The sequence below is a fragment of the Pezoporus occidentalis genome, unplaced genomic scaffold (assembly GCF_034315485.1).
Source record: "Pezoporus occidentalis ecotype Australia unplaced genomic scaffold, CSIRO_AGI_Poc_V1 ctg21, whole genome shotgun sequence".
NCBI classification, from domain to species: Eukaryota; Metazoa; Chordata; class Aves; order Psittaciformes; family Psittacidae; genus Pezoporus; species Pezoporus occidentalis.
In genome coordinates, this window is record NW_026913964.1 from 4,812,862 (window position 1) to 4,825,735 (window position 12,874).

General features: G+C 36.3%; 2 protein-coding genes across 2 annotated transcripts in view; one reads left to right on the forward strand and one right to left on the reverse strand.

Annotated features, from left to right (window-relative positions):
• The window catches only part of LOC134163987 (uncharacterized), a 612,365-nt gene that overhangs the window by 471,357 nt on the left and 128,134 nt on the right, over nt 1–12,874 (forward strand).
• RYR3 (ryanodine receptor 3) overlaps nt 1–12,874 on the reverse strand; it is a 225,138-nt gene that overhangs the window by 1,292 nt on the left and 210,972 nt on the right. The window contains exons 93-103 of the mRNA XM_062619313.1: nt 12,392–12,589; nt 11,722–11,852; nt 9,503–9,545; nt 8,811–8,938; nt 7,800–7,860; nt 6,616–6,762; nt 5,048–5,182; nt 3,496–3,652; nt 2,324–2,388; nt 2,112–2,212; nt 451–502 (exon numbers count right to left, since the gene is read on the reverse strand). Coding sequence (XP_062475297.1) covers nt 451–502; nt 2,112–2,212; nt 2,324–2,388; nt 3,496–3,652; nt 5,048–5,182; nt 6,616–6,762; nt 7,800–7,860; nt 8,811–8,938; nt 9,503–9,545; nt 11,722–11,852; nt 12,392–12,589 — 1,218 coding nt within the window. The remainder of the gene's footprint in view (nt 1–450; nt 503–2,111; nt 2,213–2,323; nt 2,389–3,495; nt 3,653–5,047; nt 5,183–6,615; nt 6,763–7,799; nt 7,861–8,810; nt 8,939–9,502; nt 9,546–11,721; nt 11,853–12,391; nt 12,590–12,874) is intronic.

Here is a 12,874-nt window from a genome sequence, read left to right on the forward strand (position 1 = left end):
CATTTGAGATAAATAAGAAAATAAATAGGATTTAATTATCTCTTATTTACACCTAGGGCCTAACAACATTGAATGCACATGCACACATCCATGTACCTATCTATAGATTGATTTAGACTATAAATATAGCAACTACTTAATCTTTTGGGGATAAATTACAACTGGATATTTCAGGCTTTCATTTCAGAGATAAGATGACAGTAAGGTAACTAGTAGAGTTCTGACCCAGTTCTGGGTCAGTGCTACCACAGTTCTGGGTAGAATAGCACAGGGCTGCAGCCTTCTCCTCTACCCTCTTTTTTTTTTTTTAACCCTTCCTTTTATTTCACTTGCAGAAAACAATCAGGGAGGGTGGCATCATCCCCACTTCCTGGTGGTACATCAGTTCCACCTGGTGGTACTGAGCTACAAGGCTGCTACAAGCTACAGGGTAATTTCTTTTCTACTCACCTGGCCAGTATGCTCAGTTTCATCCTTGTTAATGAGGTACATTAAAAAGAATCTGAAAGAAGCACATGAAGAAAGCAGGTATTAATGCAGAAAACAATTCTGCCTAACCTTTCCTAGCCTGGGGTATGTGAAGGAGATTATGCCTATCAGTGAAGTAATGATATTGCTTATGCTAAAGGAGAAAATTCTATCCTCCAGCACGTCTCCTGTAAAAGTGCTAAAGATTTAAGACATATAGAAGCGGAAAAATGAGGTTTAGCATTTCCTTCATCTTGGTGCTAGGAGCAATACCTGAATTAGGCATACGCCAACTCCTATACACATACGTTCCACCACTTCACTTTGGAAGAAGTTGGCTACTATGCAAGAAGTTTAGAAGTGTGGCAAATCCTCAGCTGCACCAAGATTTCCAAACACTGATGTCATGTAGCTCGTAAGCTCAACCTGGCCATGCAGCTCATAAGCTGAACTTGGCTATCTCAGATCCCTGTGCTTACTCAAATGTAGAAAGCTTCAATTAATTAGGAAGGATGCAGAGTACTAACAATGCTCTGTTTCTGTGTAACAAAACTCGTGGCTGGCCACTTTTCATGCCATGCCTTTCGAGTTGGTTAAACTTGGTATGTGCTTTCATTATAAAGAAAGTAATGTACACTGACTAGCATTTGTATAATTAAAGAGCAACCTGGTTAAAAAGATCGTCCACTATATATATAATATTAAGGAAATGGCCATTTCGAATTTACTGTGAATTGCAGGTTCCCATATACCAATTAACCATTTCAGTATATTAAGAAAAGCTTGGAGGTTGTTGGCTGGTAAAACTATGGATGTTCATGGAAATTTGCCTCACAAAAGTAATGCACATTGATTTTTGCAGTGTCAGCTGCTATGCAAGGAGTAAAGCAGCCTCCATGCCGGGAGGCTCAAGTAGGTTTTATTTTTTAATTTAAAAAGTTCAGATGCAGCCTTCCAAAGCCAGACATCTATGAGATGCCACCAGTTTAGCTCCTTTAGTTCTTCTGGCACAATGCTCATGTAATTAGCATTGTTGCATGACCAAGTAACTTTTTAAATATCCTCTTTGATCTGCTCTGTATTTACTAATGAAAGTAGAAGATCACTGTGTTGGGAGATTTGGCAATAGTCTAAACAGATACAACTCCTGATTGCTTAGAGGTTTCAGAAAGCTGCACTATCACTAAAGAACTACAGGGTAGACTTATACATTGTTTTGTAGCTTATCTTTCAGGAATCTTCTCAAAATGCTTTTGTTTGGGTTTTCTTTCTGTCAAATTGAAGCTATTTTCAGTGGTGTCACCAACATTACCAAGCCCCCAGTAGTCACAATCAAAACTTCCAAACTAACCCAAATTATTAAATTGTTGTTCCTTATCATTCCACATACCTGGATTTCCTTTGAGAGGAATGAGGAGTTAATGTGCCTTCACACGTTATTCCACTAAGGCAGCTCTTGTATAAGATGAGCATGTCGAAGGTAATCATAGGTATGGAGTAGAGGAGGGGAGATCAGGAAAGAATGGAGATAGATACTCCCCAGTTCTACAGAATTCTGTCTTTTTGTCAGCAATGCATGGATCTAAATTACTCTGGAGTGGAAAGGTCTCTTTATTGTAATTCCAGTAGTAAAATATACTTACAGATAGTTTGCCAAGTTGTGTTCCTGCAACGTATGTGTTTCAAAGCCATGTGGGGTTGTGTCAAAATAGTCGTTGCCGATTCCACAAATAAAACATTTGGTCTAGAAACACAAGTTGTGGTTACAAACCAATTTTATCTCAAAGACACTATTTTAACTATTTACAATCTAGATGAGTAAGAATAATGAAAAATGTAGAGTGCGTCCTCATACCTCCATGTCTTCTCTCACTTGTTCTTGCTGGTCTCTTAATTCACCAAAAGCATCAATGATCAGACCTATTTCAAATAGAAAAGTAGCAACACTTCCGCACTTGGCAATTTTCATATTTCAAGTAACGTCTGCCAGATATCCTCCATTGTCTTTGGAGTTTAGCTTACTTATGTCTAGGTTGAAAAGTTCAAGGTACAATTATCAATTTCCAGATATTTGAAGTGTTTATGCAATGCTCCTAGCAGGAACAATTTCTCTTACATAGAAGTACAATATTCAGAGTGAAAAGGCTTTTCTGGTCTTATATTTTGGTCAGTTTAAGCTTCCATAACCTCATCTCTTTTGTTCCTGTGAAAGAATTTAATTTTCATTCTCCTTCTCTTGGAACTCGTCTCAGCTTTTGTTGCACAAAGACAACTTTGCTCCCACAGGCCCCCTGCAGCCAATTCTGAGCAGCATTCTGCCACTTCCAACACGCTAAGAATAGAGTTGGATCATTTTGGAATTGTGACATTCCTAATTTTTTCTCAGTATAGATGTATTACATTTTTCTTTGCCACCAGATCGCCATAAACTGGTGTTTCTTCTGAACAGCCTTAGGTCAGGTTATACAATGAGTGTTGCATACCAAAGTCATTGAAGGAAGGTCTCATTCTCTGTAAACCACAGCTTCAAACCAATTAAAACTGCAGATTGTCCTCTAAAGAAACGAGGAAATGGGTATGGGGCCATCGTGACTTTCTCCATGTCCTTTCCCTTTTTCAAGGGAAAAGTCTCCATTCCACAGACAGCTGTGGTGGTTCCAAGCTAAAGGTATGGAAAGTGTCTACAAGCAAGGCTCTCCAAGTTTAAATGGTTATTACCAATGGAAGAACAGTGATCCTGCACAAACTTCATCAATTCTGGGTAGCTGTCACAGTGTTCATAAACACCGTAACCCAGTTGAGTTATGTTTCTTGTGCTTTGTCGTTTTGTAGAACCTGAGACAATGCATTATTTATGGATTAAGTAAAAAAATATTACTTTCAGAATTAATGATTTTATCAGCTCAGAAATAACTCCTTACAGCAATATACTGATACATTTACCTCAAACACAAATATGGTTTAAATATATTGCAGAACTTAAGGAAATTAAATTCCAACAGTCTCTACCAAGGTAAGTGACAGTACCTTGAATAATGGCCAGTAGGATGACAATGACAAAGAAGAAAAATGTGATGTCAAAGACAATTCGATACATTTCATAAGGGTCTCCTGCGGGATCCTCAATTTCATCTCCAATGCCACCACCAGCCCTTACGCCCACATACATGTGGAACAGGTAACACTAAAAAAAAAGAGGAAAATTACAGATATATTTACTGTGAATGATTTTGTTTCCCTATTGAAAAATGATCCTGCTCTGCTGATTCTTTTCACAAGTTACAGTAAAAAAGAACACATACTATCATTCCTCATGTATCAGTCAGCTACAGAATCTTGTAAACCACCTTCAATCACACAGTGGGTTAAAACCAACAGAAATCTTTAAGCCCAGCCAGTGTTCTGAAGTCACATTGGAAATCAATGCTGGTGCTAAATAATGAGCATAAAACCTCACAAATCTGGTCTTTTTTAAGCAAACACTAAACAGACATATACATCCATTTTTATAATGCAACTTTAGTGTTCATGTAAGATGCTGTTACAAGTTTAATCATATTTAAAAACATAACTTGAGATTTATTTACCTCGCTTGAGTGGTTTAAAATGTAATATAGATGTAATAAAGTTTCATTATTCCAAATACTCCTACATTTATTTTATGACCAGATGATTGTATCCAACTTGGAGAGGCCCAGTTAAATAATACTGATTGGGCATATTTCATAATTGTCATTTGCACATCTGACTTAGCACTCAGTGCTTGAAAGAAAGCCCAAGAATAGGGAAGATCATTTTGTGAAGTCCGTGACACACCTCTGTTCTGAGGGGCTTTATTCTATCTTTGGCTTATAGCACAGGGCAGAGATTGACTTTTCCATGGAAGAAATTAGCTGGCCTCAAACTCTGAATATTACATTTTTAATACCTAATTTGTTCTGTTTTTCTGTTGACAGTAAGAAAATCAAAACCTCTTCAAACTGTAATACGTATCTGTAGCATATGATGTCTTAATACGACATGACATTGTGGTAGCAGGTAGAAGCCAGAAGGGAAATTAGTAGCATTATATTATCACTAGTAATAAATAACTTTTAATTTCTCCCTTCTCTACTCACCCTTGACTTCTTACTTCTTGACTAAATTACTAGTTGTAAGTGGTTTGGAGCAGGCTTTTATAATTAGTGCTAATAACATCATATACTTTATATAACTGAAATAAGAATAGGAAGAGCTTGCACACTTGCAAACATGAAGAACAAATTGGGTTTGCGCTGTACAACACAGCTTCTTTTTGCAGAGTTGACCAGTTTATCATGAAATTTCTCCCCTGTACTTCAAGGATTTGCCATCTTCAAATGTAGAAGGTGTTGCAGCAAATCATAGACCACAGAATATAGGACAAAAATCCAGAATATCTTCCTATGCTTTTAAGTGTCACCTATCTACTGCTGAGTTTAGAAGAACAGACTCATGGATTTAACATCAGAGGCATCCCTGCTTGCTTATCATTTTATCTTAAGCATCCATTTTAAGATTCAGGATGAAATTTGAAGCATGCCAGTAATATTTTAGTTACCGTCATCATGTCATCACATTTCATGTCTGGTTCATCTTCATCTTCACTTTTGTTGTAGAATTTGCGGAAGAAGTTGAATGCCACAACAGTGTAAAGATACACTACTACAGCGAGGAGTCCTACAGTAAGCACAAGCTGTGTATGGAGATATGACAATGTTAGTTTCAGTTTCATTCCGTCAGAAGAGATATGCTAGCTCAGTTATTGCCTTAAGTATTGAAAATGTATCATATTGTACCTTTGCCAATAAGGAAACTAAAGACAGGAGTTACAATAGCTTTGTGGTCTCCCTATTGCTTGGAGGTGTGTTACTTTACCCTGCTCTCACATGAAAATCAAAGGGATTTTGTATCAAGAAATTGAAGTTGTTTCCATCTTTCTGAGCTATATGCATAAAAACTGTGTATCACTGAAGCAATATTTCTACTATTTACTTTAAAAGTTAAATTCTACTCACTTGAAAAAAACTAACTTCAGTTAATTTGATAAGTAATAAATAATTTTAACTTACATTATGCATCATCTATTTTCCATTCTAAAGCTGGTTAGCTAACCCATCAATAAACTAGATAACCAAAGAGTAAGTAATTTAAGCAAATAAAACTCTTGGGTGAAAAAGTTTAGAAGTCAATAAGACTAGAGTATTGTTGAAGTCAGATGATATAGCATTAGAAGATGCAGCTCTGGAGAGGAGTTAATGAAGGCTACATCTTTTGAAAATACAACATTTACCATTACTCCTTTAAAAGAAATGTTATTGAACAACTCAGTTTATCTCTTTCTGCAGATCTGTCAGTATGCTCCCAGTGTGAACATTTCAACTGAAAAATCTGCAGCTTTCAGCGTTCATATCTACTAGGAAGAAAAGCAACAGGATTAGAAAAACTAATCTTACCTTGTTCAGAATGTATACTAAAAGCTGTCTTGAGTTGAAATAGTTTTATCAATTATGCCAAGTTTTGAGTGTTACATTTATTCATAAAGCAAATATATAAGTCACTACACTTAAAATAATATTAATTTTGGCCATCCTGGAGGAAAAAAGAGGAGATAAAACCCTCCAAAAAATGCACTATTTTAGAAACTGCTTTCCTGATAAGGGAAGAAACTTCCATTGTTCCATTTCTGCTGAAAGAAAATCTGATTTTTGCATGATGAAGTGACATATAAATATATTCCAGAGTGCAAGCAGATTCTTACTAGCTAAGTATTGAAATCTCAGTGCCCAGATCATTATTACTGTTGTAGCTAAGGAGAGATTGTGAATTCTTATTAGTTATCACTAATCAGTTAGTCACTGAGCATAGAGAAAGAGCTGGGGAGACACTAATTCATACTCTTGTATTTTTCTAAAATGATGCAGCACTCTGTGGGTATAGATTATTATAATTTCATAGGATTTAACATGCATTAGGTGTGCTGCAGAAGACATAATGGGATGTATTCTTTAATCCAATCATGATTAATATGGATTAAATTCCAGTATTTCCTAGGTACCACAAGATTATTTTTTTTCCAGTACTGTTACCAAACACATTCATTTTCAGACTTTTTCATGTAGCACCAACCTGTTTGCCATTGTGAGTAACTGAAGACAAAATGGTACGCAATGTCTTGAAACCCATAGCGATATCCAGCAGATGAGCAGCAAAGAAGAAGTTGTTGTAGTGCCCAAGGATAGACATAGTCGTGTACCAAGCTAAGTATAGAAATGACTGCAGAGAAAGTGAAAAGCAGTAGAATGTTAGCAGGTGCTAATGTGCATTACTGGATGCAGAGTATTGCTTTTAGTCACTCAGTTTATGAAAGAAAGCAGTATTATCATTCTGATTTGAATCACAGAATAGTTAGGGTTGGAAAGGAATCACAGTCTGAATGTAATACATGTTCAAAACCACTGTCTGACTCTGTCTCTTACTATCTCCACTGTGTTTATTGCTTAACTGAAACCTCTGTCTTTTCATATTTAAATGCAGTCTTCAGTATATATGTTATTAACATCAAAATCTTCTACCTTAAAGCTGTTTTGGTTGGGGAGCCTGTTATACAGAACTTTAATTTTTAATACTGATTCTGGAGGAGAGAAAATGCATTGTATTACTCATAAGACACTGTACTCTAAGTCTCAAGACCACATCAACCAAGACACTCAGAAAACCTAAAGAACATAATACAGCTTATTCTTTTAACAAGCAGTGAACCTGAAGCCTCTTTGATGTGAAGGCTTTTACTGAAGGACAATGGCTCAGTGTGCTTTTAGTGCACAATGAATTTATACATCTTTTCTTGATTCACCTTGGCCTTTTTGTTTGTTTTGGAATATTCAAGAGGATGCAAAAAGAAGGTTCATGTAAAATGGGGATTTTAATATAAGTGTGGTCCTTCCAAAGGAGAAGGTATGAAAGAAAAGAATTAACCAACCACAGCAAACAGATGATTCAAGAATAAAAATCCTATAGATGGTGCTTGATTTAGAAAAGACACCTTTGGTTGCTAGATTGATTTCTATGAAATTAAATGAATGTACAATTAACTTTCAGAATGGTGACACTGTATTAATGGTGAGGAAGTGCTTAATACCCATTTGAATCAAAAAGAAAAATATAGCATAAATTAAAGCAGTTTGCTACAACACAGAAACCACTATTTTAAAATGGCTCTGGAATGCAGTATTATTTGTGTATATTTGTTTAAAATAAAAGCAGATGGTGGAAGCCACAATCATGTTTAGAGTAAATCAAAGCGTACTCACATTATCAGTGAAAACAACTCCGAGCTTCCAAATGTGGTACTTCGTATCAATGGAGCTTAACCTAGGAAATACAAAGGTTTTGATATGCATCACTGTTAAAATTAAGTATTGAATTCTATAGGGGTAAACAACAAACTGGGTTTGGCATATCACATTTGTTTGCTGAAGGTAGTGATACACATTAGCTGTTATTTTTTGAGTGATGTAGGTGCTTCATTTTTCAGAGAGTATTCATTAACTGAGCACCCATACACAGTTTCTAAACCACTGAAACTCTTGGAACAATTTCAGTAGAGCAATACTACAGTATTCCACTTACAAAAATTAAAACATGTCTTAAAAGTAGTGAAATGTGGAACCTGATTTGTTTGAATTTAAGAGGTAAGTGTTCTGTCTAGTGTAAAATGTTGCCAGAATTACCAAGAGAAAAGGTAATGCCTTCTGCACGATTCTAAATATTTTATTAGCCATTAGATGGCATGCAAATGGAAATCTTTATTCTTGTGTGCCTTAAGTAGCGAGGAAATCAAACTCTTGCAGAAGCCTAATTCATTTGGGACTTTGATACTTTCAAATTCTGATCTTCACTCATGGATTTGTTCAGGAAAACATATCTGACTTTTTTTTCTAGATACCTAGCATATAGATATTTTTTTTATCAATACTTTTCCAGTCCTTTGATTTATAAACTAACTCTGTTTTAACACCTAAGGAACTTTTAAATGCCGCACTGATTATTGTTTAAACTAAAAGAGTGGCCAACTATATCAGTCAGCATCATAGTAACGATTTTTTTCTAACTTTTATAGGAGTAAGTATACGTGTTTTAGAACAAACAAACAAACAAACAAAAAGCTTTTTTATTTTACTTCCACACTAGGAAGACTTCTCGATTCGAATTTTCCATGCCAAGGAAAACATCACTACGGTTTCAATATAAAATCTGGTTTAAATCTTTGACAGTGAAGTTGTGCCAACACATAATGTGTCTGCAAAGTTCAGAAATTATACCAGGACACAAGAGATGCCTCTTCTGGTTCGCTCTCTTCCACTGGACTAAAATCAAGGGCACTTTTTTCCAAACCCAGAAGTTCTGCGATGCGCTCTGCTCCATATAAGTCTCCATATTTGTTAATAACCTAAAAATGGAATAAGAGAAACTTTTGCTTAGGGAAAGTCCTCAGTGACATTCACCCTGCTTTAAGCCAGCAGTTGTCAGAAATTAAATAAAGTCTTTCACAGTTAACTACTAGAACAGTCAGAACTCCAGGGAAGCCAGGCAGGGGAGCATATAGAAGAAAAATAGAAGCATTAAAGGCTGTTATCTGAAAGCTTATGTATAAATTGCCATCATTTAAGCTGGCATTTTTTTCTTTTTTTAGGGGGATGAGGAGGCTTTGTATCCTAAAGATGACAATGACTTTAAATTAGACCTGTGTGGCTGATTGACAGCACAAAGTTATTTTGAATGCCTGAGTCTAGGAAGGAAACCATAGCCTTCTGTCTTCCTCCCTCCTACCACCTACGCTGCAGCTGCCTGTTCACCGAGACATTTGCCACCACAGTGACTTCCATAAAACAAATTTCAGTTCTCAATTATTTGTATATATATGTTTACAGAAGTATATTACACATAGATATTTGAGCTAACTGAATAGTAGCTTATTGCCATGTTTAACATAATAGAAATATAAAAACCCTACCTTCCGTTTTACAAATTTGTCCCAGTAATTATTAGGAAAGGACCTGCATAGGCAAAGATATTTCAAGTTATTTAACTTGTTAGAGGAAAAAACAACCCCCCAGAAAAGAGAAAACACTATGTCCATTGCTGCAGATTCTAGTACAATTTCATTCACTCACGCACTGTGCTTCAAATTACAAGAACAATTTCTTTCTACATGGACAACAGCTGTTACTAGTTATCATTTACTGCAAAATCATCCTTCCCCCTAACATCTCCTTTTCTTTTTCCCATCCATAAACACAACTGGCTACAAGAGGACAGTAGGCTAAATATTATCACCTAGCGAGCCTAACGACTCCGTAATAGCAGGGTAGTCAGTGTAATATCATTCATCTCCTAAATAAACACGTCATTGCTTCTAGCAATACAATCAATATGGACAATGATTTTCAGAGGAAAATAAGTCTTGTAGCATAAATAACTTTTAAATTCACTGGATTACATTTCAAATAGAGGCTGAACTCCTGGGAACCAGTAGATAGTTTGCCAACATAAAGTAAAATTAAAATAACCCCATAAAATTGCAAAGATCATTTGGCAAACACCGGGTTAGTGGTAATATCAGGTGTATCTTATTGTCATTACTGGAGCTGATGTCCTGGAACAAGACAAGGTAGAGCTAACAGTAACAGCACTGGGAAATACATCAGCTTTGACCTGCAAGAACAAAGTGTTCTCTCTTGTCAGTGACATTTCCCAGATCGTTAACATGATCATAAAAACCATTTTGCTTAAACTGTCTTATGAACAGCAGTTCCCAGGCATCCCTCATTCTGACAGTCTTGCTGTATATTATGTCTGTTTTGAAGAATGCCAGTTAGCAAGAAACACTACAAAATTTAAAGTTTTTCTCTCCTTACTTCCTAGATGTAACACGGAGGTTAGCAAATATGCAGAAGGATAAAAAAGTTCAGTTCTGAATGAAGTTACTCCAGATAAAGGCAAATGGTTTCAGTGACTCAGATGGTATTTCCTGGTACAATGATCTGTGTCATTTCCTTCCTTTGTTTCTCTGACTTTTAAGCAAAACATATCTCTAATGTAGCCAGCTTGCGTCTTTCTCTCTCACCAAAAACATCTAATGGTGCTGCATTTATCAGGGTACCTCTTTTGCCTTTTTAATTACTTCTTTTACTCAGTTCTGGAATGCACATTTCAGTATATACACAGTACTGGGCACTGTCCAGCAGTTGTTATCCTGATGGTACAATACCTGCACTGAACCTCAAGTCAGTTCACATGAGAAGGAAGGATTAGTCTGATTAGTGGAGAACAAGCTGTACAGCATGTCTTTTTGGGATAAGCTGACAATATATCTCATTAATTCATGCTTGGTTTTGTTGAGAATAAACTTAATGGATGTTTAGATAGCTTGCCATCAATCGCTAAAGAAACAAGTTGGAAATGAAGCAAAGCTCTCCAGTTACCCAGTTACTAGGGAAAGACTGTAATCTAAGCCTAGGTATACTAGTACCAAAATGTGATTCTGTTTGTTTCAAAAGAGTAAATAGCCTGTAGATAAGACATTGTTTCAAGAGAAGAGAGTTGACTTGCTGTAGTTGTCTGTGTTGCTTCTACAGACTGCTGGAGCTTACTGATGTTTTTCGTGCCTATACTTGTATTATTCACTCACAGAGCAGGTGAGTCTCCTAGAATCAGTGTGTAACTGCTACCGTATTTGCTAGTGCGCACAACCTGACAGTAATTCCTGTCAGACCTATTCAAATTCTGGGATTGCTATTTTCCACTAGTTATTTCTCTTTTCACACAAAAATTTTGTTACAAAGAAGTGGGAAAGAAAGGCAGGAGAATGCTGCTCTACAATATGAATGTGAAATTGAGTCACTGAAAAGGAAGTGATCTTCTTAAAGCTTTCTCCATAGTGACTAATATGTGAAATGTCTTGAAGAGAGCTTGTAAGGGAAGGTGCACAATCCTTGCAAATTCTAGAAAAATTAAAAAGAGGTGGAATATACATGCTAAGATGGTATTTGTTAAATAAACAGATAATGCAGGATTTCACATCAGAATCTACTGCTGTAGCATCAAAACTAAGGTAAAAAATGCCTTTCTTTTAGATGAACTAAGTGACAGGTGGACAGCAAAATTCTAGATCAATGGCTTTATGAGCTATGTTTATAAGCAGCTTACATATAACAATTTAATGTTACATACGGAGTATTTATAACTAGGCGATCCCACTGTCCTTTAATATCATCTTCAGATGGCTGTTCAGTTATGTACAGTCCGTCAAATTCCAGCTTTCTAGCTACCTCCTTTTCTCTCTTGAATACAACCAGCGGAACCTATGAAAATGGCAGTGGACACCTTTGTCATGGCTTACATATCTTTAGAAACCATGATATCTACCTACAGTATTAAATACCCTTTATAATACCATATAAAACCAAACATCACACTAACACCTCGCACAAGCAAATCAAGACCTAGAGAGTCTCTGACCAGCGGCGACATTGGAAGTCAACCCCCTACCCCCAACCCTTTGCCTCCTCCCAGTGTACTCAGTGGAGGATGAACAGAGTGGCTAATGAGGAGCAAGCTTTCACACTGTGCAAGCACTGTTCAGCAATAACCAAAAAAGTGAGTGTGTCGGCAACACTGATTTAACCACAAATCCAAAACATGCTCTTGTATGAAGAAAGCTAACTCAGTCTCTGCCAGACTGAGTAAATGAGGAAAACAGACAACTGCATATCCAATAGTGAGCGTTTGTAAGACAACTAGGTACAAACAGGTATTCCCGTATTAGCTCAAAAATCACTTCAGTACATTGACAATGTTCCTCAACAAATAATACATTAGAAAAATAACATTCAGAACTTGCCTTTAAGCAATAGTATCCAATCACACAGACAAAGGAGATGATAGTATGAATAACTGCCAGTGCTCTGAGAGCAGGTGCCATGTAACCTGTACTTTCTTCTAAAACAAAAAACACCATGCCCTCGTCCTCCTCTTCTTCATCAAAAGAGTTCCAGAGATTAGAGTCTTCATCTACTTCATCAAGTGGCTCTTCTGTCACCTGAGAGAAATTCAAGCACAAACCACCAGTGAAAAAGTTATGCAAAATATTTTCTTCAAAGAAGCAGACAATGACAGGGTTATCTAATATGTTTGAATTTAGGGTTTGTTTTGTAATCTATATTGTTCCTGAATACTAGAGTCTAAAATTTAACAAAGTTCTCATATTGACTTGTATATTGTCTGTAATTTATTTCATGACTTAGCTTAGAGGACTTTTCTTTTGGACTTCAAATGTGTAAGGAAAGGAAAGAAACCTGAGGCTTTTATGGATGGGAGTTCTCTT